General features: G+C 36.3%; 1 protein-coding gene across 11 annotated transcripts; it reads right to left on the bottom strand.

Moving 5' to 3' along the window:
* Nucleotides 1–25,315, bottom strand: LOC127801876 (uncharacterized). 11 transcript variants are annotated; one of them, XR_008023213.1, is made up of 6 exons: nucleotides 25,165–25,315; nucleotides 24,757–24,807; nucleotides 19,738–19,825; nucleotides 13,760–14,090; nucleotides 13,415–13,471; nucleotides 1–13 (listed from the first exon to the last, which is right to left on the bottom strand). XR_008023213.1 is itself a non-coding variant. In XM_052337369.1 (6 exons), the coding sequence occupies exons 3-6, from the start codon at nucleotides 19,823–19,825 to the stop codon at nucleotides 13,303–13,305; spliced, it is 537 nt and encodes a 178-aa protein (XP_052193329.1). In that variant the 5' UTR covers nucleotides 24,757–24,807; nucleotides 25,165–25,315; the 3' UTR covers nucleotides 13,104–13,302. The 11 variants fall into 11 exon arrangements, 7 of the variants coding, with proteins under 7 accessions (XP_052193329.1, XP_052193328.1, XP_052193331.1 ...); XM_052337369.1 differs by lacking the exons at nucleotides 1–13; nucleotides 13,415–13,471; nucleotides 13,760–14,090 and adding exons at nucleotides 13,104–13,331; nucleotides 16,144–16,206; nucleotides 16,496–16,852; XR_008023215.1 differs by lacking the exons at nucleotides 1–13; nucleotides 13,415–13,471; nucleotides 13,760–14,090; nucleotides 24,757–24,807; nucleotides 25,165–25,315 and adding exons at nucleotides 15,289–16,060; nucleotides 16,144–16,206; nucleotides 16,496–16,812; nucleotides 19,903–19,950; nucleotides 20,246–20,455.
* Between the last annotated feature and the right edge of the window lie 229 nt (nucleotides 25,316–25,544).

Raw genomic sequence — 25,544 nt, 5'->3', positions numbered from 1 at the left:
TTAGCTTGAAGATCTGCATCAGCAAGTTTAGAGAGATAAATGTGAAGCTCACGATGAAGCCACAGTGTTGTACTTTGATGAAGCTTCAAAACACTGCGTTTGGCATAGGGGTTGGAGGGTCATTTCAGCAACCCTCAAAGCCACCCAAAACGGCAGCATTTTGAGCCTCTGAGTGGATGGCTGAAATGGCAACCAGCTATGCCGTTTTGCTTGGCGTACTTCATTGTCGTCTTGCCTGTTGCTTGCCCGATCGTTGATGTTCTGTTGTGCCTTTATTCATCCCGATCGCCACCATTGGAGCCTTCTTTATATCTTCTACAGTGGCCTCGAGATCGGCAGCACGCATAGCCTCTGATTACCTTTCTTTTGTTTGGTTTGATCTGATTATTCTCTGTATTTTCTTTTCTCTCTCTGTATAGTTTATATATGTTTTCTCTCTAGGGTTTGGCCTCTGACCTTTAGTTTCTGTGGTTATGGGCCCGATTTAAAAGGTGAGAATCGTTTTTGTATAGTGTAGGTTGAGAATCAATCTGTGTAAACCGAGGTTGTAATCGTTTTTGATCCGATAGTGGAGTGAGCTTTCTTTGCCGGAGCTCAACGTGGATGTAGCCCTCATTAACGGGTGAACCACAGTAAATCTTTGGTGTTTGTGTATTTGATTTATTCTTAATTATCTGCATGCTTACAGTATTGAATATTATGTGTCTTCTGCTTTGAGTGTTTGGTCGAGGCTTATTTTTTGTAACACACAGAGATAAAGACACAGCGATAGTGGGAACTCACCTAGCCTGCATTTTGATGCGCAAATGAGATCGCATGGCGCGGACGGCGGGACCGGCGCTTGCGGCACCCGATTCGGTACGACTGAATGTAAATAGGATCGAGATTGTTAATATTGTCTTGAAGTTACAACATATCGGAGGACAATTGGGACATCAATTAAATTGCAGTCGAGAGTAAAAATTAGGTGAATTAGCTAGGGTTCGGAGACGAGAGTGCATTAATATTATTTATCTCTTCTGCACCTCTGATCTCTATATTCTCGTAACAATTATTTGTTTCTCATTCAAATATATAACTGAACAGAGATTTACACCACCTCGGTGGGGGCCTCCAATACAGTGTTCCACACAGATGTTGTACATAAGGGTCGTTGTAATTGTATAGAGTTTTAATACAAAAAGTTGTATATTTCTCTCTACGTTCATTTATCGATTTTCCCTTTCATTCTGCTTAGAAGCACTTAAGTAGTGCTTGTGTAAGGATGAGGTTGACTGTCTCTTGCGAATTTATGGAGGTAAGAAAATTTATGGATTTCAGAGAGCAGAAGGCCCTTCCGTGCTCTCTTGGATGTTGGTCTTATAAGGATAACAACCGAAAATCATGTTTTTGGTGCTCTCAAGATATTGTGATTCCTCTTTTATAATCCTAAGAGTAAAGTGTGAGAAAATTTAAGAAGCATCTTGATTGGGATGTTATTTTTTGTGTGTTTATAGTTTTTCTTTTTATCTGTCTTTCTATTTGTCTTTTCTCCTCCTTTGATACAAACAACATTTGGTCTCACTTTGAATGCATTTTCTATACCTTGAATTCATATGGTTTCATAAACATTTAATCTCAGAGAGCCTTAGATGGTGGGCTTGATATTCCTCATAGTGAAAAGAGGTTTGCTGGATTCAGTAAAAACAGTAAGCAACTCGATGCTGAGGTTCACCACAAATACATCTACAGGAGCCATGTTGCTGAATACACGAGGCTGAGTCTTGAAATTTGCTACTTGTTCATGGTCTTTTGAGTGCTTTCATTGCTAACATATTAGTTTGTTCTAAATGTAAAATATCACTAAATCATGTGAATGTTATTCCTTTCCAAGTTGGATTCTAGAGAATGTTTGTTCAATTTTGGTAATTTTCATGTTAACACCTAGTAATTTTATATCTTCCGTATTTGTTTTTCCTTTGTAGGTATAACCTGAAGAAAGCTAACCTATGAGAGGAGAGAGGAAGGCTAGGTTGATTGAGAGGTTAAATGCTCTCAATTCAACGGCTTGCAGTGACGATGATGATGAGGATGAAGACGACAAGTGAAAGGAGCAATAGAAATTTTTCTATAATTTCTATTTTTGGGGTCTAGTTTATTATTTAGTACTTAAGCAACTCAAGTTTTGTTTGTTTCTATGGTTTGTTTCTCGACATGACAGTATTGAGCCAACAGTTTGTAGCATTATAGAATTGAGGATCTATTCGTATTATACAAACCTGTTATGGTTTATCTTCTAAAAATTGCAGTATTTTGTATTTTATTCATACAATCTATTCCTGATCATATATAGTTTACTATTTTTGGTTTCTACAATCGTGTGTGGAGTGAGTGCCACGTGCATGTGTACCAATTAAAGGGTGAACTTTTTATTTGTTTGCTTTTGGCAGTCATAGATCCATAATATTTCTTATCTGTTTTCTTTGAAGTTGTAAAATTATAGCTAGGCTAATGAAATAAAATTTTCACTCTTTTTATGCCCCTCCCATGATGCTTTAACACATAAATCAATTTAGAGCATATACGTTGTTGTGTCTAATAAGCTTGGAGGAACTTTGTGATATTTCGAAAGCAATGTAAGTGGTTTAGTTCATTAGTTGACATACATATTCCTTAACTCTCATTCCTTCGAATGACTCGTGTAGTTCGAGAAAATATTAAATATAATTCATTATTGGTAGGTTGTTTATTATAATTTTTAATTTGTATACAATCATTAATTGATCCTATTTTTACAATATGAAAATGATTGGACTAAGAATCACCGGTCAACAGTATGATTTAGGATTTAAATTCAATTTGGACAATTTGTGAGATGCCAAATTTATAATGCAGGTAGAGGAGTAGAAGATTGGGGAAACGAACAAAGAGGTAATGTAATTGACAAACCAATGGCAACGGTATTCTGTATAACAATCAATCAACATAACTTTTTGAAATTTGAATCTCTCTAATGTAAATATATATACACATACACACAAAAGAGACAGAATCCAACTAAACTCCTAATTAGATGATAAGTATCCTTTTGATAAATCAAATCAGATAAAATATTAAATAGATTATAATTCCCAAAATATTAGGCTCCTTGCTTCCTCATTTTTCTGCTCTATAATATGTATGAAACTATAGCCATTGTCCCCATCAAAAAGCAATACATACACCGACTTGCTTAATGGCTCACCAACTCATTCTACGCTTCGTAAACTTCTCATATGGTGGGGCAATGCTCTTAATCAACTCTTGTAATACCTCAAGAGCCCAGAGAAGGGTTGTAATACCCGAGAACTTTTGGTTAATTAAAAAATAAATATTTTATTAGAAAAATGAGATTTGAGAAAAATAGGTATTAGAATAGCCTGATAGATAGACCGAATCGACTGCAGGGAGTACCCTGGAGCCGAGATGTCTAAAGAGAATGATATGAAAATGTCGAGTATATCAAGGAGTAATTTATGGTATTGAAAGAAATTGAATCGGAAACAATTTTCGGTATAGTTTCGATGCGGCTGAAAAATTGAATTATCGTAAGGGACTTTCGAAATGTCAACGAAACCCTTGAGAGACCTTGATTTTGTAAGTAAAACAACCTTTGAATGATTTCAGGTTGAATCGAGAGAGTTTGCAGTAGCACTACAAAAAAACGGGTTTTTTGCGGCGATTTTTTTGCAACGGTTTTCAAAATCGCCACAAAATATGTTTTCTACGGCGATTTATCTAATATTTTGCGGTGGTTTCCAAAAATAATCGCAAAATTAATTAATTAAAATTATAAAATTAAATTTAGCGACGGTTTTGTTGAAACTGCCGCAAAATTCAATAATAAAAAAAAATCAAAAATTAATTTTATCGGCGATTTTGTCAAAACCGCAGCAAAATTCAATAATAAAAAAATCAAAAACAGCTGCTAAATGTTGCGCGATGGCTGTATCAGTGGCGATTTTCAAGACTGCCGCTAAATCACTTTGCAGCGGTTAAAAACCACTGCTAAATGCCAAAAACATCGCCGCTAAAAATCAATTTTTTTGTAGTGTAGAAATGAAAATTTGGGCCTAAGTGTAATTTCTTAAAATTGCCTGAGGGAGGTCTAAAGGACAATTTTTCGGAGTCTTTGGGATTGAAATGAGGATTTTAGAACATGATCATCTTAATGGAAATAATAGAAAGTTTAGGGGATGATGTGAAGGGGCAAAGTGTAAAAAGTCAGGATTTGAGGGGTAAAAGTGCAAATCTACGAAAATGGAAGCTGTCATGGCCAACCATCACTGTCAGTCGCTGACCAGGGGAATCTGACCATTGGGGTCTCGAGAGCTCGGGTCGGGGAAGCTCAAGGACCAAGCCATGACCATCGGCGTGCATTGAGGTGGCCGAAAAATATAGAAATTCGATCGAGTTCGGTCGGTTGGTTGCGGCCTTTAAATGGCCTTTCGAGGTGTTTTTTCAGCGGATTTTGGTTGCCCAAAGGATGCTTGAGGCGTTTAAGGCATTAGGTTGATGTTTTGCAATTTGATATAATTTTGATGATAAAAAACAATTATATTTTGATGATGAAATAAAGTTATGAGATTTCAATGTTAAAGAATTTTATGATTCAAAATATTCTTTTTCATGTTATCATTTATCGTTTCAGTTTTTATAAAAAGAATAGTCGACTATGTGTTTATGTTCTGTTGACTATGTCTGTGGATAGTCGACTATGTGGTTTAGTGCTGTCGACTATGTCTGAAAATAATCGACTATGCTGGTTTGATCTGTTGACTATTTGAGACTTCTGTGGACTATTTTTGCATCTGTCGACTATGTTTATGTGTTTGTCGACTATGGAAAATTTGTGTTATAAGATAGTCGACTATGCCTTCTTGTCTGTCGACTATGTTTTGTTTTACTTATAAAGATAGTCAACTATACATTTTCTTTTGTCGACTATATCTTTTGCAAAAAGCTTCCAACGACTAGTTTTTCAAACTCCAATGGTCACAAACGGCTACATTTCTCTTCAATCTTTTGGGAAGCCTATATATACAACTCAAGCAAGATCAAGAGTCGACTAATGGATGGAAAGAAAATGAGTTGAGCTTACATCGTATACACATTTGTATTTATATTGTCTGTGCTTTAATTTTCTCTCTTCAAGGTTTTGATTTTAACTTGTATTATTTCATTCAAGCCTTGTATCATTTTTGAGAGACATTGTAACTAAGAGATTCATCTCTTAGATTCTCTCCAATTGTATACTTCTTGTATTTCCTAACTTGTATAGCTAGAGGGCCTACTTGGTTTAAGTAGGAGGTTGTATTTCCTAGCTTGTGTAGGTAGAGGGCCTACTTGTATAAATAGGAGGTTTTAGTGAATTGGTTTAAAATCCTTAGTGGGAGCTAAGGTAGTGGACTAGGCTTGGTTTAAGCCGAACCACTATAAATCATGTGTCATTTATTCTTCTTACTTTACATTTTTCATTTCATATGTTTTATGTTTTAAATCACTAAATCCTCAATTGGGTCAAAAAGTTTTCAAGTTCTATCAAGTTTTTTTAAAATATCCAATTCACCCCTCTCTTGGTGTGTGTCATAGCACCTCCCGTTCTAGCATAGGTAAGGCACTCATTGCCGTTTCGAGTTCCAATTTGGCTTATAAATAGAGTTAGGGCTCGGCCAAACACTTTGTATATTTGAGCTTCAAATCGAGGGTTCAAACGAACGAATTGAGGGATGAGACCATAGGGCTTTTGTTTCCCATAGCCTAAGGGTGATTTCTAGAGAATTTCATGCATTTTGGTTGAGGTTTTGAAGGGGTTTCAGGGCTGGCCGGAGTTAGGAGGCTGTAGCGATGACCGAGGATTTAAGCCTCCAGTTGGGGGTCTTCCAATCGTCATTTCGAGGCACAAGATATGCCATATTGATCGATTGAAGAAGGAGATCAAGGTGGTGTGGAGATCCAGCATCACCGGCTAACCGGCGTCGGAGAAGACGACCGGTGCGTGGCAAGCATGCACAGGGGCATGGCCGAACCCGTGGGTGGCGCGTGAGGGCACGTCCGGATGAGGAAAAATTGGGAAAAAATTTGTAAAATCCTGAAAAATCAAGATCTTGAGGTGTGTGCAATTAGTTTTGAAGTTGGGCTTTTTGGTGTCTTAATTTTAGCATCAAATAGCCTCGTTTTGAGTGAAAATGTAGCATCTTAGTAAGTTCAGTAATTTTCTCTTGATGTTCATAGCTTATTATGGTTTGTTGTGAAGAAATATTGGAGAAAATAGTTTGATAGCTATTTATTGGGAATTTTTAGAGAGAAAATGGAGAAAATAAAGAAATTGGGAGAAAAATAGATTTTTGATGGATGAAATGATGATTAGGATACTTTAAGGCTTGAGGTATAGCAACTTGTGCAAAGTTTGAGGTTGACATGAAAATCGAGGTTGGGCACGTAAATCGAGGCACTGTGCGTTTGTCAAGGTATCTTGAAAGTTGTCGAATATGAGTTTTCTACCCTCATAAAGACTTGGTTTTGATTCTCCTAAAACTCGATTTGTTTCCGTGCAAATGGTTTTGTTGCATGTGATCGATTTTTAACCTATGATGGTTTATTTCATGTAGGTTCGTCCCGAAATGTTTTAAGCATGCGCATTGAATTTTACGTGATAAATTATGTGCATGAGATGTGGTTTTATATGTTTATGGCAGTGGCATGGTCTTGTGGGATGTCAACTTAGGTTGTTACACCGATAGTGTAGCCGTAATTCCCCAAGGGTGTTAATGGAATAACGTGCAGGGGTATCTCGGCTGTGTGTTGGGATGACTACCTGGGGTTCCGTGCTGGGCTTGGTGGCCAAGGAAGTTACACTAGGGTGACGACTTATACATATGGGATGGGATGTCAACTTTTGATGTAGCACTTGAAGTGACAACACTAAGGAAACTTGCCAAGGGAAAATACCCATTTCCATCTTGGGCTGAGTGTGGGCACCACCTAGGTGAATCATCAAATGGCGGGGCTGAGAATGGACACCAACCCGGACTGACAAGAAGAGGCTGCGAGTGGTCACCACCCCAGATGCCTTGCGCAGTAGTATTGTTTTCAATGTGGACGTGGATTCCCATGATGGTGTTGATGATCATTTGGCCAGGATTGATGTTGACAGTGCTCCGTAAGCTTTTAAGTGGGGACATAATGATGACGGGGTGGTTCTCGAGTTGCCTTGATATTGCTCTCTCCTAAGCTAGGATTATGTTATGCCAATGTCTCGATGTCATTGTGTTGCCTTTAGAGAGATTGCATTTTCCCTAGTTAGGGTTAAGTGTTGTGTGGGATTCTCTTGAGCTAGGATTGTCGTGATGTTTCTGTTGTTTCATGTCTTGCATACATTCATGAAAATATTTTTGAATTCTCACTTAGATGATTCAGCATCTAATTTTGGACTATGTCCCTAGAATATTCAAACATTTCAGGTGAAAGCAGTGGTGCCAAAGGGAAAGGAATTGTCTAGGATTGACGGTAACTTGTAGGTGGGGTTCGTAGTATGTACTTTGGTTTATGATGTATTTTTATTTCTATGATGTAATGTTAAACAATGGTATGATTTTGAGGATATGTATAAGATGATTTCGGTTATGTACCATCTCAGATTTCGATCTAACTTCCGCATTTATGATGATATTACCTATCTTACCTTGATGATTTTAAGTTGATGTGCTGAGAAGGTAATCGGGATTGTTGGGGAAGTTATGGATTTAAGTGTTGTGTAGTGAAAGTACAAGTTTAGGAAAGTTCTGGCTAAGGAAAGACTTGATATTTAACTGTGTCTGTTTGTGACCCACATCTCTTTCTTGGGAGCTTACTTGGTGTACTATTCACGTACAAACGCTATTCCAGTATTATTCATGGAAAAAAAAATATAGCCCCGAAATCCTTGAGTTATTCATTTATTTATTATAACACGTGTTTTAGGAAAACGGGGCATTACAAGAGTAGTATATATCGAGGATAAGTAAATAAGAAAACAATACCAACTAGATATCTTTTAAGCTGAATGTTGACAAAGAACTCCCGGGTTAAACATGCTTGAGCTGGGGAAGCTCAAGGATAGGTGACCCCCCTAGGAAGTTCGCGTAGGCCCATCAGGATAAGTTGTTCCGGTCTTTCCTATCGCTCAATGCGAAACGTTACAGGTAGAATCATAACCGACCCTTGGTGAAGGTGGTCCGATGAGGGCAAGGAGTGGCGCTGGGGCTCGAGGGTCTGTTCAAGGAGCGATTTTTGATAGGCTTCTAGGATGGCAGCTCCCAAAGAGGAGAAAACTCAGAACCAGTTGTAAGGTCGCATAACAAGGACGTCATGTGCTTAAGGGGGGAGAATGTAATACTCCAAGAGTCCAGAGAAGGGCAGTATATATCGAGGACAAGTAAAGAAAGAAATAACACAAGTTGCATACATTTTGGCTTAATGTTGGCAAAAAACTCCCGAGTTAAGCGTGTTTGAGATGGGGAAGTTCAAGGATAGGTGACCCCCTGGGAAGTTTGCGTAAGCCATTAAGGTAATTTGTTTCGATCCTTCTTATCACTCAATACGGGACGTTACAACTCTGGGAGTAAAATTAGAGGTCGAGGCTTTTGATTTAAGTAGCTGGAAATGACAAAAGTCACCAAAAAAAAAAAAAAATCGGATGCAAATTAGATGAGAGCATACAAAATAGAGGGCAATTAAATGTCGTTGGTCTTATAGGCCACATTTGGATGGATGAGAGGCCAAATGACAACATAGCAAAGCAAAGTTATAGTGATGGCATCCCGCTGAGAACAAATTAAAGAACAACATAAATAACAAAAATCCAAAACCAGATCATCCGTTGTAGGAAGATATATAATTATGCCAACATGAAACACAAAACTTTAAGTAGATGGGAATATTCCGATTAATTAAATAATGCCTCAGCTTCCTAATTTCCACAATTAAGACAACAATTAATAGGCACAAATGAAATTCAATCAAAACTTTAAGTTTTGGAAACATCACAGAATGTTTTCAAGAATATTTCCTTCAAAATTTACTAGTTCTCTATCAATTTTGGGTATGAAAACAGATGAATCATTAGGTAAAGAGAGTTCTCTAATAAGTATAGCTCCATTCCTTGAGCTAGTCTAATACACCTTAAATAGATAGCACTAAATTTTCACATTGAATTGGTTAAAGTCATAATCACCTTTACCTTTTCACATATTTACTTGATAGGAAACCAAAATGCCCAGCTTCCAATTTCCCATCAATTAAAATAAACAAAACCTCCCAAACATGGCTCAAAATCTATGCCCCAAGAAAGGCTTGAACTCAATCAAGATAAGAGTTAATTGTGCCAAGTTAGAAACTAAAGCTTTCTATAGCTATGGTATCAGTTGATCCACCCGTTCTTTAAGTAATTTAAAATCTTCAATGTATCAGTTTATCTTACAAGCAAACTTGCTGTCAATTACTCACTATCCTTAAAGTGGTCAATTCCTCTGGGAAAATGCTCCACGAACCGAAGGTTAGACAACTTAGTGGACAATTCTATGCTAAGATTACAAATTTACCCCTTACTTTCCCCCCGCAAAGTTTGTTGCTTCCTCTCTTCTTCCTCATACTCTCACTCTCTCTCTCTCTTCCTCCACCATTGTTCGTCGTTGTGGCTATTCTCACTATCGCAGCCGCTTCCACCGTCGTTGAAGCCGCTGTTCACCTTCGCCTTTCCAGCCGCCACTGACACCTCCATCTCCTCTCTCTCTCTCTCTCTCTCATTGTTGTGGACAAAAATATATGTTAGTTTTAGCGAACGTCCGCTAGCTCTTCAGTCTTCTCTAACCTGCCGGACTCTGATTAACCCCCCAAATCCTCGTAACACTTTGATCAGTCTCACCTATGGGAGATTACAGATCAAAGTCATACATCGGTGGCAGGATGTAGATGGAGAGCCACTACGGGTCCAGACCCTACTTCAACCCTTACTATTTTCGCTCTTACAACGCTTCCTATCCGCAGCTGCCCCACCTGCCCAGATGGGTGGCCATGTGAGAGTCTTCAAGGTAAAGAAAGGCAAGGGCACCGAGGCGTCTTCTTCAAAATCTTGGAGCTTCAACGATCCTGAGTTCCAGAGGAAGAAGAGGGTTGCGAGCTACAAGGTTTACCCGGTCGAGGGGAAGGTCAAAGGGTCCCTCAAGAAGAGCTTCAGGTGGCTCAAGGATAGGTACACCCAGGTGGTCAATGGCTGGTGGTGATCTTTTGTGCTTTCCATCTCTTGTGCTTGCAAACTGGTTGATAAATTGCTTCTGTGGATTTAATTTCCAGAGAATAGAACTAGTTTCTTATTTTGTAGGTTTTGGGTTTTGTGATCCTTTTGGCTTTTACCATTCTTGATGCTGATGTATACGTATATGGTGTAATATGTGTGTGTGGATGATAAAACTCAAAATTCAAAGTCAAGGGCTTTCTTTCATCATGTATTCGTACAGTTGATTTTTCCAGTGATGAATTACTAGTTTTCACCTTTTATACCAATAAGCTGATCTAATTTATTACATTTTCCCAATTGTAATGTTTGCTGGATTGACTTGGATTAAGTATATTGGCTACATATTACTTCCACCCCCCATTTTGCTAGCAGTCTCATAGCTTTGCTTCTCAATGGAGTAAGATGGCGGAAACGGCTACGACAGTGTGAACAGCCACGACGACAAACAACAGTGGAGGAAAAGAGAGAGAAGAGAGGCAACTGCGTCCATGGCAAAAGACTGCGAAAATGGCTGTAGCGGTGAGAACAGCCACGACGTCAAACAACGGTGAAGGAAAAGAGAGAGAGACAGAGAGAAAGAGAGAATAGAATAAGAGTATATGAGGAAGAAGCAGAGGAAGTAGCAAATTTGGGGGGAAAAGTAAGGGATGAATTTGTAATTTTAGCATAGAGTTGTCCACCAAGTTGTCTAACCTTCGGTTCGTGTAACATTTTTCATTCCTCTGACTATGTAATACTTCGAGAGCCCAATGTTAGGTTTAAAAATGGACTCTAGAAAATATAATATATATATTAAGGAGAGTAAAAAATGAAAACAACACCAATTGAATACTATATACATGGCTTTTGACTTTGAGTATATTCATGGATTTTAATTGTGGCCATTCCTATCGAGTCAAATGAGGTGGAATCGTACATGGAAAATCGATTTAGTTCTCTCATAAAAGCATATCATTATGAGACATATATGAATGTGGAAAATAAGGGCAAAAGAGATTGTATGGAGGATTAGGACTCTGCATCTGATAGGACAAATGGCTTTGACTTTGAGTATATTCATGTGAAATTCAAGTTGCAATTGAAGAAGGAGATGAATAAGAAGAATGCCCTCAAGTTAGCAAAAAAGAATTTCAGTGCAACAGGTCTAGTTATTATTAATCCAGCTTGTGCTAGTTTTTTACATATTTGCTGTAAATATGTTGTTAGTTTAGCATTGTGTTAGATTATTTTGATTACTTTTGTGTATTTGCTGAAAAGATGCTCTAACGTAAGTTGTAAGTTGTAAGTTGTAAGTTGTAAGTTGTAGACTCTTTATATTTTTTCTATTAAAAAAAATCTAGCCAAACATATCCATTCATCACATTGCTATCGGACCTACCACCTTCCACGTGCAATGGAGGTCTAAGGCATCCACCGTGAAGACATTTAGACATAATAATTTAAGTCAAAACCTATTTTTGTATAGCAACCAACAATCCCCATAAGCTTTAACTATTTAATATTTTAGATGAAACAATTCATAGAATACATTACATTGGGGATGCATTCTGATATGACTTGTGAAAGGGTTGCAAGCAGGCCATTATATGGAACTTATAGTCCCTCTAGCTAGGCTCTAGCATTTAAAAAACAAAAAGATTACTGGGTAGCTATAGTTTGAGTTTTTTTTTTTCCCCTCATATAATAAGAAATGAATGATAAAGAGTGTAAAAAAATCTGAATATGTGACTAGGAGAGAGTCACTACTCGAATCAGTTCTTTAAGATAAGTATTATCTAGGGTTGGCCCAAGACATAAGCCACCTCTAGAAAAAGGAGAGGCTCGAAAAATGAGGTCTCATCTCTTTTGAAATTTTATTTCATGATAAATTTTTTTTTGAATTTATATTTTGTTATTTTGTTTAGATAAGAATACCTACAACTCTTCAAATTCACGGATTAAAATAGTGAAATGTAAAACAGTAACACAATAAAAAAAAAGAAGACAAAAAGTGGTGTTACTTTTTAAATTTGATTACACAAATTTAATTAATAATTTTGTATCTCAAAAAATAATAAAAATAAATTTTTAATATTTATGTTAATATATTGCAACCCTATTCAATCGGTCAAACCAACCAAGAGCAATCGTAGTAAAATAGAAATACAATAACACAAAGCTTTACGTGTTCAGATCCAAATGAATCATACTCACGGCAAAGGCTTTGCCTTTAGTCAATTCACTATGAATGGTTTCGATTACAAGAGATTACATCGGCTTACAATAAAGAAATCAAGATCAATATACAAGTACAACGGTATTGAATACAAACTAAAAACAAATACACTTTCAAAAATAAGAGAGAATCTATTTAACCTGATCTCGCAATCAAAACAAATATTTGTGTTCTTATCAGTTTCAATCCTTCACGCCTCAAGCGATTTCTAACGGAGATTAAACAATACCAACACTTATGAATAGATCTTACCAACAAGTTGATCAATCGAACAACGGATTCACCAGAGAAGTGTCTCCCTTCAAAGAGGCACTGATTAAGGTTTTAGATGTGCGAAATGGGAAGAAAGCAATCTCATAACATTAGGGCAACACAAGTCCTTATATAGCAGCAGGCAAAATCGGGCTAGCAAGAGGTATACGCATGAGTCAAGAGACATGGGCTTTCAACCCACATTAAGAAACACACAGTCCAATCAAGAATGAAACATGTGGCCTACATAAATTCAGCCTGCTTAATAACAACTTTATAACATATTATATACACATTTAAATATCACATGGATAAAATAAAGCAACCCATTTGAGACACATAAACCTAACAATTTATTTATATTATTAAAAAGCCAACCATATAAATCTTGTCTAGAGTAACAAATATCTATAAGCGGCAGTGGTATTATATTTTATTGTAGACATATATATATATATATGCGGTTGCTACAATTGCAAATGGAAGAACACCAAGCTGCTGCTGCCGAAGTTTCCATGCAATCCAAAGACTGGAATCCTCTTCACTTATGGTGGCCCTTAGCTTGAAGATCTGCATCAGCAAGTTCAGAGAGATATATGTGAAGCTCAGGATGAAGCCACAGAGACAGAGACACAGCGATGGTGGGAACTCACCTGGCCCGCATTGTGATGCGCATTTGCGTTGGCATTGGACCGTCGGTTTTTTTGGGACTGAATGCAAATAGGATCGAGATTGTTAATACTGTCTTGAAGTTACAACATATCGGAGGACAATTGGGACATCAATTAAATTGAAGTCGAGAGTAATTAGAATTAGGTGAATAATTAGCTAGGGTTCGGAGAAGAGAGTGCATGCAGTAATATTATTTATCTCTTCTGCACCTCTGATCTCTATATTCTCGTAACAATTATTTGTTTCTCATTCAATTCAATCGTCACTGTAACAAGTGATATTAAGCGGAGATTATATATATACAACTGAACAGAGATTTACACCACCTTGTTGAGGGCCGCCGCCGATACAGTGGGGCAGACAGTTTCTGTAGCAGTCAGAAGCGGATTGAACTTCGGCGTTCACCGAAAACGACGACGAGATTATGAACAAAACCAGAGTTAAGGAGATCATCATCTTCTTCGTCTGCTCCATCGTCGGCCAGCCACCTATGTGTGTGTGTGTGTGTCTCTCTCTCTCTTTTAATTTGTGGATTGGTTTTCTGTGCATTTGCTGCTTCGTTTTTATAGACTTTGTTCCTGATGGAACCATCGACATGCCGTGATCGCATTAACCACCCAAACGCCCGCCGAGTTTGATCCTTTCTGACATATCTATCTACATTAAGATTGTTAAAGACAGAAGGGACCCACCTGTTAGATGGAGCATGCTCGTAAGCCTTTAAATAATTCAACTCACGAGTCTATAACTAAATCTGCTCACAAGCCTTAGTTTATTCGCAAGCTTCTAATTGAATCAGCTCATGAACTAATGACTCAAATTTTACTCAACTCAATCTCAGATTGCGTTTTGGGCATGTGAAAACACAAATTATAAAACAAATTCAAATTTTACTCAATTCAATCTCAGATTGCGTTTTGGGCAATCTCCAATTACATTAATTATTGACTGCTGTTGAGAATCTCCAGTCTCCACTTTCATTGGAGGTCTAACACACTAATTATAAAAAAATTCGGGCATGTGAAAACGCGTTTTGGGCATTAGGAGAGAGAGAGAGAGTTCGGTTTTAGTCAAAAAAATGAAAACCCTTAATTCCGCTGGAATTAGCACTTTGTTGTCCCAAAGCCCTTCATCACGACCCTACACACCATTATCCCTTTCTCTGTACTTGACTAATCAACTCTCGGGTCTCTCACTCATTACTACAGACATCTTACGCTACCTCAACTAAGGGATGATTTGTCTTTGTATTTGTGTGTGTGTGTATATATATATATAATATCACAATTTTGCAACATGATATTTGAAAAAATAGTAGACAACCCTTTGTATAAATTTAGTCCAATTAATACAATATAAAAATCTATAGAAAAAGAATCTGAGTTTACATCTAAATAAATTCTAAGAACAGCAATAAGAGGGCACATGGATTTTAATTTTGGCTATAATTACTATCAAGTCAAATGAGGTGGAGTCGTTCGTGGAAAATCGATTTAGTTCTCTCATGGAAAGCATATCATTATGAGATAGAGATGAATGTGAAAAACAAGGGCAAAAGAGATTGTGTGAAGGATGAGGACTTTGCATCTGATAGGACAAATGGCTTTGACTCGTATATTTTTGTAAAATTCAAGTCCCAATTGAAGAAGGAGATGAAGAAGAAGAATGCCCTCGAGCGAGTAAAAAAGAATTCCAGTGCAACAGGTCTAGTTATTACTGATTCAATTTGATAGTGCTAGTTTTTTACATATTTTTTGTAGATATGTTGTTAGTTTGGCATTGTGTATTTGCTCGAAAAGAGATTATTTTAATTTCTTTTTTTTTTTTTTGTATTTGCTCGAAAGATGCTCTAACGTAAATTATAAGTCGTATATTTTTTTTATTAAAAAAAATCTAACCAAACATATCTATTTATCACATTGCTATCGCACCTACCACCTTCTACATGCAATGGAGGTCTAACACATCCACCGTCAAAGACATTTAGACATAATAATTTAAGTCAAAACCTATTTTTGTATAGCAACCAAACAATGCCCATAAGCTTTAATTATTTAATATTTTAGATAAAATAATTCATAGAATACATTACATTGGGGATGCATTCTGATATGACTTGCGAAAGGGTTGCAAGCAGGCTCATATATGGCACTTATAGTCCCTCTAGGCTCTAGCATTTAAAAAACAAAAAGATTACTGGGTACGTAGCTATAGTTTGAGTACTTTTTTTTTTTACCTTATATAATAAGAAATGATATGATAAGGGGTGTAAAAGAATCCGAACATGTGACTACTGAGAGAGAGTCACTACTCAAATCACTTTTTTTAAGATGAGTATTATCTAGGGTTGGCTCAAGACATAGACGACCCCTAAAAAAAGAGAGGCTTAGAAAATGAGATCTCATCTCTTTTAAAACTTTATTCCATGATAATTTTTTGTTTGAATTTATATTTTGTTGTTTAGTTTAGATGAGAAGGGCAGTGTATTATCTTTTATTGTAGACACATATATATACGGTTGCTACAATTGCAAATGGAAGAACACCAAGCTGCTGCTGCTGCTGAAGTTTCCATGCAATCCAAAGACTGGAATCCTCTTCACTTATGGTGGCCCTTAGCTTGAAGATCTGCATCAGCAAGTTCAGAGAGATATACGTGAAGCTCACGATGAAGCCACAGGGACAGAGACACAGCGATAGTGGGAACTCACCTAGCCCGCATTGTGATGCGCAATTTCGATCGCATGCCGCGGCCATCCCGGGCTTCACTGGGACTGAATGCAAATAGGATCGAGATTGTTAATATTGTCTTGAAGTTACAACATATATACCGGAGGACGAGAGTGCATGCAGTAATATTAGAGTAATTAGAATTAGGTGAATAATTAGCTAGGGTTCGGAGACGAGAGTGCATGCAGTAATATTATTTATCTCTTCTGCACCTCTCTCTATATTCTTGTAACAATTATTTGTTTCTCATTTAATCGTGACTGTAACAAGTGATATTAAGCGGAGATAATATATATATATATATATATACAACTGAACAGAGAATTACACCACCTCGGGGAGGGCCGCCGATACAGTGGGTCTGACAGGATCTGTAGCAGTCAGAAGCGGAAGCTTGGGCGTTCACCGAATGCGACGACGAGATTATGAACAAAACCAGAGATAAGGCGATCATCATCTTCTTCGTCTGCCCCATCGTCGGCCAGCCACCTCTGTGTGTGTGTCTCTCTCTCTCTCTTTTAATTTCAGGATTGGTTTTCTGTGCATTTGCTGCTTCGTTTTTATAGACTTTGTTTCTGATGGAACCATCGACATGCCGTGAGCGCGTTAACCACCCAAACGCCCGCCGAGTTTGATCCTTTCTGACATATCTATCTACATTAAAATTGTTAGATAGAAGGGACCCTCCTGCTAAAACAACCGGTGCGAATGGTAGTTGAATAACATGCAAGGGGTTTTTAATGTCATAAAAGTCTAACATACAATTAAAATTGTTTGATTTAAACAATTGATTAAAATAATTGTAGGTGTGCAAAAGTTTGATTTAAAGTTTTAAACCGAGACAATCCAATCAAATTGATTAAACTTGTTGGTTTGGTTCGGTTTTAATTAATGGTTGGTTTGGTTCAGTTTAGTTATTAAATTTGACAATTTCAGTTATTTCGATTCGGTTTAATTTTTGTATTGGAAAAAATCGAAGTAATCAAATCAACCGAAATTTTTATTTATTTATTTTTGGTTTTTTTAGTTTGTTCGGTTCGTTTTTTTTATATTTTTTTTGATCTATTTGATTTTTTCGTGTTTGTTAAATTTTTCCAGTTTTTGATTTTTTTTAACTTCTTTTTGGTTTGTTCGTTCGGTTTGGTTCAATTTTTTTCATAATTTTAGTTTTTTCAATTTTAGTATTTTGATTGATTTTGTAACTCAACCGACCGAATGCTCACCTCCTATGTACAATACAAATTTTACTTTTTTATAGAGTTTTTGTGTATAATATAAAATATTATTTATGTTGTACAAAGTATTGATTTTTTGAATATTATAAAATACTAGATATTTATTTAACATTCGACTAGGTCTGTCTTTAGTCTAAGGTAAACGCAACAAGAAATTAATTGAGCCTAAGACTTAGATTCATAATTAAATTAAAAGTGAAAAAAAAAAAATACAAACCAAAACTAGGGTTGCAATCCAACTGAGTTTCGTTGAGTTTAGATTCGGTTTAGCAAACTTGAGCTTAGGCTCAAGCTTGATTTGAGTCGAAAGCTTAGTTTGAACTCGATCTCGATTAACATGAATTGAGCTCGAGCTTGGGCTAGCCACTGGGCTCAAGCTTGTCAGAGCCTAAAGAGCTTGATGTCACGCCCCACAGATGACACTACTGAAGGCAATCGCAATATAGTCGAAAGAGGCACAGAGATATGCACAAGAGGTGTGGAATGCTGTAGACCAGAGATGCAAGTAGGCCAACATCGAAGGAACGCACTGGAGGTTCATGGAAAATTCCAAAAGCTTATAGGACATGGTGGATTTGGCAAGATCCAAAAAACTCTATGGCCAAGCATTGAAGGAATTCTCTAGAAAGATAAGGAATATTGCAGGCATTCTAGAGAATTTCATGGGATGATTCTAGCTAGGGGCTTAATCTAGAATCCTCCATTGTAAATATTTAAGATATTTTGTATGTAATGTTGTAGAGAATTAACCATGTCATGTCAACGCTCACGCTCCCAACACATACAAAGCTTGACCCCCTAATGAATGCAACCCAGGAGCTAACATCAAATTCAAAGCAATATAATAGCGTAATGCAATGCATGCAGGCACAAGCAATGTTAACAAATAAAATTCACACACCCTCAATTTTTGCCCATTAAGATTCTTGGATATTTCACATAATTCAACATTTAAATAGGTTCCACCACATCAATTAAGTGCAATTATTTGATAATATTGGTAATCGAGTCAAGGTGAAAGTATTTGATTTTACAATTTAAGATTGAACGAATTTTAAAGAAGGAGAAATCTACAAATCAAACATATATTTTCGAGGAATTCCACAAGATCAATAGTTTCCCAAATGGCTCAAATCCTATAGCAAATAGAATCTTATCAAGTTAGGGTTGCAACAAAAAAAATGGATCTTAATTCCGATATTGGGACAAAAAGTTATGGCTCAAAGAGTATAAGATGCATAGTTAAAAAAAAGGGAATCTTGTTTGATGGTACTAATTTTTTACATATATATTTTCTGTAAATATGTTGTTAGTTTAGCATTGTGTTAGATTATTTTAAATTTTTTTTTTGTGTTTGCTCTAAAGATGCTCCAACGTAAATTGTAAGTTGCAGAGGCTTTACGTTTTTTCTATTAAAATAAATGTAGCCAAACATATCTATTCATGACATTGCTATCGCACCTACCACCTTCCACAAGCAATGGAGGTCTAACACATCCACCGTCAAATACATTTGGACATAATAATTTCAGTCAAAACCTATTTTTGTATAGCAGCCAACAATACCCATAAGCTTTATTAATTATTTAATATTTTAGATGAAACAATTCATAGAATACATTACAATAGGGATGCATTCTTATATGACTTGACTTGTGAAAGGGTTGCAAGCAGGCTCTTATATATATGGCACTTTTAGTCCCTCTAGGCTCTAGCATTTAAAAAACAAAAAGATTACTGGGTAGCTATATATGGTTTGAGTACTTTTTTTTTTTTTTTTATCTTACATAATAAGAAATGATATGATAAGGGGTGTAACAGAATTCGAATTCATGATGGTAAATGAGTCACTACTTGAATCACTTTTTTAAGATAAGTATTATTTAGGGTCGGCTCAAGGCATAAGGCTATCCCTTAAAAAAGAGACGACCCAAAAAATAAGATCTACTCTCCTTTGAAATTTTATTTCATGATAATTTTTTGTTTGATTTCATATTTTGTTTATTTTGTTGTTTTGTTTAGATGAGAAGGTTCCCAACTCTTAGTGTATGGATCATTTTTTAATGTTAAATAATAAATAGTGAAATGTAAATCAGTAACACAATGAAAAAAAATAAAAAAAGAAGTGGCATTATTTTTTAAACTTGAATATAAAAATTTAATTAGTAATTTTGTATCTCAAAAAGTAAGAAAAATAAATTTTAATATTTATTTATATTATTAAATAGCCAACGATATAAATCTTGTCTAGAGTAACAAATATCTATAAGCGGCAGTGGTATTATCTTTTATTGTAGACATATATATATGCGGTTGCTACAATTGCAAATGGAAGAATACCAAGCTGCTGCTGCTCCTGAAGTTTCCATGCAATCCAAAGACTGGAATCCTCTTCACTTATGGTGGCCTTTAGCTTGAAGATCTGCATCTGCAAGTTCACAGAGATAAATGTGAAGCTCACGATGAAGCCACAGAGACAGAGACACAGCGATGGTGGGAACTCACCTAGCCTGCATTGTGATGCGCATTTGCGATCGCATGACGCGCCCTTCCCTGGGACAGAATGCAAATAGGATCGAGATTGTTAATATTGTCTTGAAGTTACAACATATATATCGGAGGACAATTGGGACATCAATTAATTAATTGCAGTGGAGAGTAATTAGAATTAGGTGAATAATTAGCAAGGGTTCGGAGACGAGAGTGCAGTAATATTATTTATCTCTTCTGCACCTCTCTATTATTCTCTCGTAACAATTATTTGTTTCTCATTCCATTCAATCGTGACTGTAACAAGTGATATTAAGCGGAGATAATATATATACAGCTGAACAGAGATTTACACCACCTGGGCGGCGGCCTCCACCAATACAGTGTTCCACACAGTTGGTGTAGCAGTCAGAATCGGAATGAGCTTCGGGGTTCACCGAATGCGACGACGAGATTATGAACAAAACCAGAGTTAAGGCGATCATCATCTTCTTCGTCTGCTCCATCGTCGGCCAGCCACCTGTGTGTGTGTTTGTGTCTCTCTCTCTCTCTCTGTTAATTTGTGGATTGGTTTTCAGTGCATTTGCTGCTTCGTTTTTATAGACTTTGTTTCTGATGGAACCATCGACATGCCGTGAGCGCGTTAACCACCCAAACGCCCGCGGAGTTTGATCCTTTCTGACATAACTATCTACATTAAAATTGTTAGATAGAAGGGACCCTCCTGCTAAAGCAACCATAAAAGTATAATATACAATTAGTGGGGTGCAAAAGTTTGATTTAAACCGAGACAATCGAATCAAATCAATTAAAATTGTTGATTTGGTTCGGTTTTAATTAATGGTTGGTTCGATTCGGTCTAGTTATTAAATTTTACAATTTCAGTTATTTTGATTCGACTTAATTTTGTATTGAAAAAAATTAAACCAACAGTAATTTTCAATTTTTTTTTTTTTGGGGTTTTTTTAGTTTGTTCGATTTTTTCAATTTTTGATTTTTAAAACTTTTTTTTGGTTTGTTCATTCAGTTTGATTCGATTTTTTTCATAACTTCAATTTTTTCAATGTTAATATTTCAGTCGATTATGTAACTCAACTAACTGAATACTCAAACTCCTATATACAACACAAAATTTATTTTTTTATAGGATTTTTGTGTATAATATAAAATATTATTTATGTTGGACAATGTATTGATTTTTTGAATATTATAAAATACTAGATATTTATATAGCATTCGATTAGGTTCGTCCTTAGTCTAAAGTAAACGCAATAAGAAATTAATAGAGCCTAAGATTTAGACTCATAATTAAATCAAAAGTAAATAAAAAAATACAAACCAAAACAAGGGTTGCAATCTAATTGAGTGTAGTCAAGTTTCGTTAAGTTCAGACTCGACTCAACAAATTTGAGCTTAGGCTCAAGCTCGATTCGAACCGAAAACTCATCAATTTGAGCTTGATCCAGTCAATATAAATTGAGCTCGAGCTTGGGTTAGCCACCAAGCTCAAGCTTGTTAGAGCCTAGAAAGCCCGATATCACGCCCAGCTCATGGCACTATTAATCAAGCCAAAAGTGGGGCATAGAGATATGCGCAAGGCAAGGACTAGAGACGTAAGTGAGTCAACATCAAAGATATTTTATATCTAAGATATTTTATATGTAATGTTGTAGAGAATTCTAGATGGTGATTGTAGGCCATTAGATCAAGTCAATCTCCACTGTCCATTATAAAGAAGTGGTAGTATATATAAATTGGGGTTAGGCCTTCATTTGTATCGAACCAAGAATCCAACATTCAAGTGAGGTGTTTAAGAGTGTAAAGCTAGAAAGCTAGAGTCAAGCACTTGTGCAAGGGCAAGTGAGCACTTATAGTCACAAGTGTTGTACATAAAGGGTGGTTGTAATTATAGAGTTCTAACACAATAAGAAATATATTTTTCTCTACATTCATTTGCCAATTTTCCCTTTCATTCCGCGTAGCACAACTTATAAGTAGTGCTTGTGTGAGGATCAAGCTAATTTTGCTGAACTTAAGCTCGAATTGCCTATAGATCGAAATTTAAAATTAAACTCAATCTCAACTCGTTACTTTAATAAATAAACTTTTAACGAGCCAAAAACTGAGTGGCCCGACTCATTTAAATTTGCGACCCTAACCCGCCCAAAAAAAAAAAAAAATCCAACTACATTAATTATTGACTGCTATTGACAATCTCCAGCCTCCACTTTCATTGGAGGTCCAACACACAAATTATAAAAAAAAATTAGGTGCTTAATTTTTTTAATGTAAAAATGGAGAAACCCCGCCACACAACTTTGGTTCGAAGCATCCCTTCCTTATAAAGCACGAACCTAGCCGTAACTCCTTATAAACCATGAATTTAGTCGGGTCACACTTACATTCATAGAACAAATAATATAACAAAGTGAGATAAAATATCACCTCAAGTGTTTAATTTAAATTTGAGTATACAAGTAATTTAATTTAGACTTTGTTCCTGATCGATGGAACCATAGACATGCCGTGATCGCATTAACCACCCAAACGCCCGCCAAGTTTGATCCTTTGTGACATATCTATCTACATTAAAAATTTTAGATAGAAGGGACCCTCCTGCTAAAAGCAACCGGTGCGAATGGTAGTTGTATAACATGCAAGGGGTTTTTAATGTCATAAAAGTCTAATATACAATCAGAGGTGTGCAAAAGTTTGATTTAAACCGAGACAATCGAATCAAATTAATTAAAATTGTTTGTTTGGTTCGGTTTTAATTAATGGTTGATTCGATTCAGTCCAGTTATTAAATCTTACAATTTTAATTATTTTTTATTCGACTTAATTTCTGTATTGAAAAAAATCAAATCAACAGTAATTTTCAATTCTTTTTTTGGTTTTTTTAGTTTGTTCGGTTTGATTTTTTCATGTTTGTTCTGTTTTTTCAATTTTTGATTTTTTTAACTTTTTTTGATTTATTCGTTCAATTTGGTTCGATTTTTTTCATAACTTCAGTTTTTTCAATGTTAATATTTCAGTCGATTATGTAACTCAACTGACTGAATACTCACCTCTTATGTACAGCACAAAATTTACTTTTTTATAGGGTTTTTGTGTATAATATAAAATATTATTTATATTGGACAATGTATTGATTTTTTGAATATTATAAAATACTAGATATTTATATAACATTTGGTTAGGTCCGTCCATAGTCTAAGATAAACATGCAACAAGAAATTAATTGAGCCTAAGACTTAGACTCATAATTAAATCAAAATCAAAAGTAAAACAAAAAATACAAACCAAAACAAGGGTTGCAATCTAACTGAGTGTAGTCGAGTTTCGTTAAGTTCAGACTCAACGCAACAAATTTGAGCTTAGGCTCAAGCTCGATTCGAACCGAAAGCTCAATTTGAGCTCGATCCAATCAATATGAATCGAGTTCAAGTTTAGGCTAGCCACCAAGGTCAAGCTTGTTAGAGCCTAGAAAGCCCGATGTCACACCCCGTGCATGGCACTACTAAAGGCAATCGCAATCAACCAAAAGAGGCATAGAGATATGCGCAAGAGATGCGAAAGACTAGGGACTAGAGACGCAAATGGATCGACATCAGAGATATTTTATATGTAATGTTGTAGAGAATTCTAGATGGTGATTATAGGCCATTAGATCAAGTCAATCTCCATGTCCACTATAAAGAAGTGGTAGTATATATAAATTGGGGTTAGGCCTTCATTTGTATCGAACCAAGAATCCAACATTCAAGTGAGGTGTTTAAGAGTGTAAAGCTAGAAAGCTAGAGTCAAGCACTTAAGGGCAAGTGAGCACTTATGGTCACAATTGTTGTACATAAGGGTCATTGTAATTATAGAGTTTTAATATAATAAGAAGTATATTTTTCTTTACATTCATTTACTAGTTTTCCCTTTCATTCCGCTTAGCACAACTTTAAGTAGTGCTTGTGTGAGGATCAAGCTTATTTTATTGAACTTAGGCTTGAATTACCTATAGATCGAAATTTAAAATTAAGTTCAATCTCAACTCATTATTTTAACGAATAAACTTTTAACGAGTCAAACACCGAGTGACTTGCCTCATTTAAATTTGCGACCCTAACCCCAAAAAAAAATCCAACTACATTAATTATTGACTGCTATTGACAATCTCCAGCCTCCACTTTCATTGGAGGTCCAACACACAAATTAAAAAAAAAATAAAAAATGTTATTTAGGTGCTTAATTTTTTTAATGTAAAAATGGAGAAAACCCGCCATACAACTTCCTTATAAACCACGAATTTAGTCGGGTCACACTTACAATGATAGAACAAATAATATAACAAAGTGAGATAAAATATCACCTCAAGTGTTTAATTTAAATTTTGAGTATACAAGTAATATTTTAAAAAAAATATTTATACATAATTAAAATCAGAGTGGCATTAAGTCAGTTTTGTATTATCACAACAATCACCCGTTTTAATTATGATGGGTAGGACTAAACATAAAATATATTATTATAGATGCATTCATAGATGACTAGCGACTAGTGAAAGGGCTCAAACAGGCTCTTATGTCCTATAGTCCCTTAACATTAAAAATAGGGGGGGGTGGGGGGGGGGGGGGGAAGAAGAAAAAAGAACAGATTGGGTTTGAGTACATATTTTATTCATGTGGTAGCCTCAAGCTGTTGATGTTTTCATCCAGTCCAGAGACTGGATCTTCTTCACCTCTGGTGCCCCGTAGCTTGAAGATCTGCATCTGCAAGTTCACAGCAAGCTCAAGCTCGTGATGAAGCCACCGAGAGACAAAGGAAGCAAGAGAAGGCAATTGTTTTCTTTTCAATCGGAGGGCGGATTTAGGAACTCACCTGGACCGCATTTTATGGTGCACTTGCGATCGCATCGCTGCTGCTCCCTCGCTGAGAAAGAACGCAAATATAATTGAAATTTTAGAACCAAACTAATGTACGCTGCTCGTTTGATAAGTTGTTCGACTAAACAAACATCAAAATTGTTTGAATACAACCAGTCGTCAATGTTTCGATAAAGACAACAAATCGCAGTCTCCGGAAAACCTAAAACCAAAACTAATGCAGGTATCGTCGAAACATTGAAACCAAACTAATGCCGACCACTTGTTTGATAAATTGCTCGTGAGAATGAACACCAAATCGGCCGGAAACTCATCGTCCTCGAAGGAAAACAAACATCGAATTGCTCAAAAAACAACCATTTGGCAGTGTTTCAAACAAAGTCGCGGTCTTAGGAAAACTTACTTTTCAGTCCAACACAGGCAGTGGAGCAAGCATCGTTGCAGTCAGTGGCGTCCGATTCGACGCCTTCCAAATGCGACGACGAGATTATGAACAGAACCAAAGCTAAGACTACGATCTTCTTCAGCTCCATCGTAGTCTCCGATTGCAGCTGTGTTTTTCTCTCGATATCTGCTTTCTGTGAGAGGCGGTGGATCTTATCCTCTGGATTTAGTTTAATTATTATACAGAGGCATTGTTTGTAATCAAACTATCCACATGTCGCGTGCAAATTGCAAACGCGCATTAACTTTCCCTTTATCCAAACGACCGACAAGTTTGACCACGGGCGCCCCCTCACGTGGGAAATCAAGACCTTACAAATAATTTAGATAGGTTAATAT

The sequence above is a fragment of the Diospyros lotus genome, chromosome 5 (assembly GCF_014633365.1).
Source record: "Diospyros lotus cultivar Yz01 chromosome 5, ASM1463336v1, whole genome shotgun sequence".
Lineage (NCBI taxonomy): Eukaryota > Viridiplantae > Streptophyta > Magnoliopsida > Ericales > Ebenaceae > Diospyros > Diospyros lotus.
The sequence above is the reverse complement of the archived record's forward strand: the minus strand, read 5'-3'. Positions and strand labels throughout refer to the sequence as shown.

Excerpts from the sequence above, each read along its gene's own strand:
- LOC127801876 (XM_052337369.1), bottom strand. The coding sequence starts at position 19,825 with ATGCAGATCTTCAAGCTAAAGGCCACCATAAGTGAAGAGGATTCCAGT. Across the intron at positions 16,207-16,495 it reads TATCGGCGGCCCTCCCCGAG|TCCCAGTGAAGCCCGGGATG; the intron begins GTGGTGTAATTC and ends ATTTGCATTCAG. Across the intron at positions 13,332-16,143 it reads CGCATCACAATGCGGGCTAG|ATCTTCAAGCTAAGGGCCAC; the intron begins GTGAGTTCCCAC and ends TTGCTGATGCAG.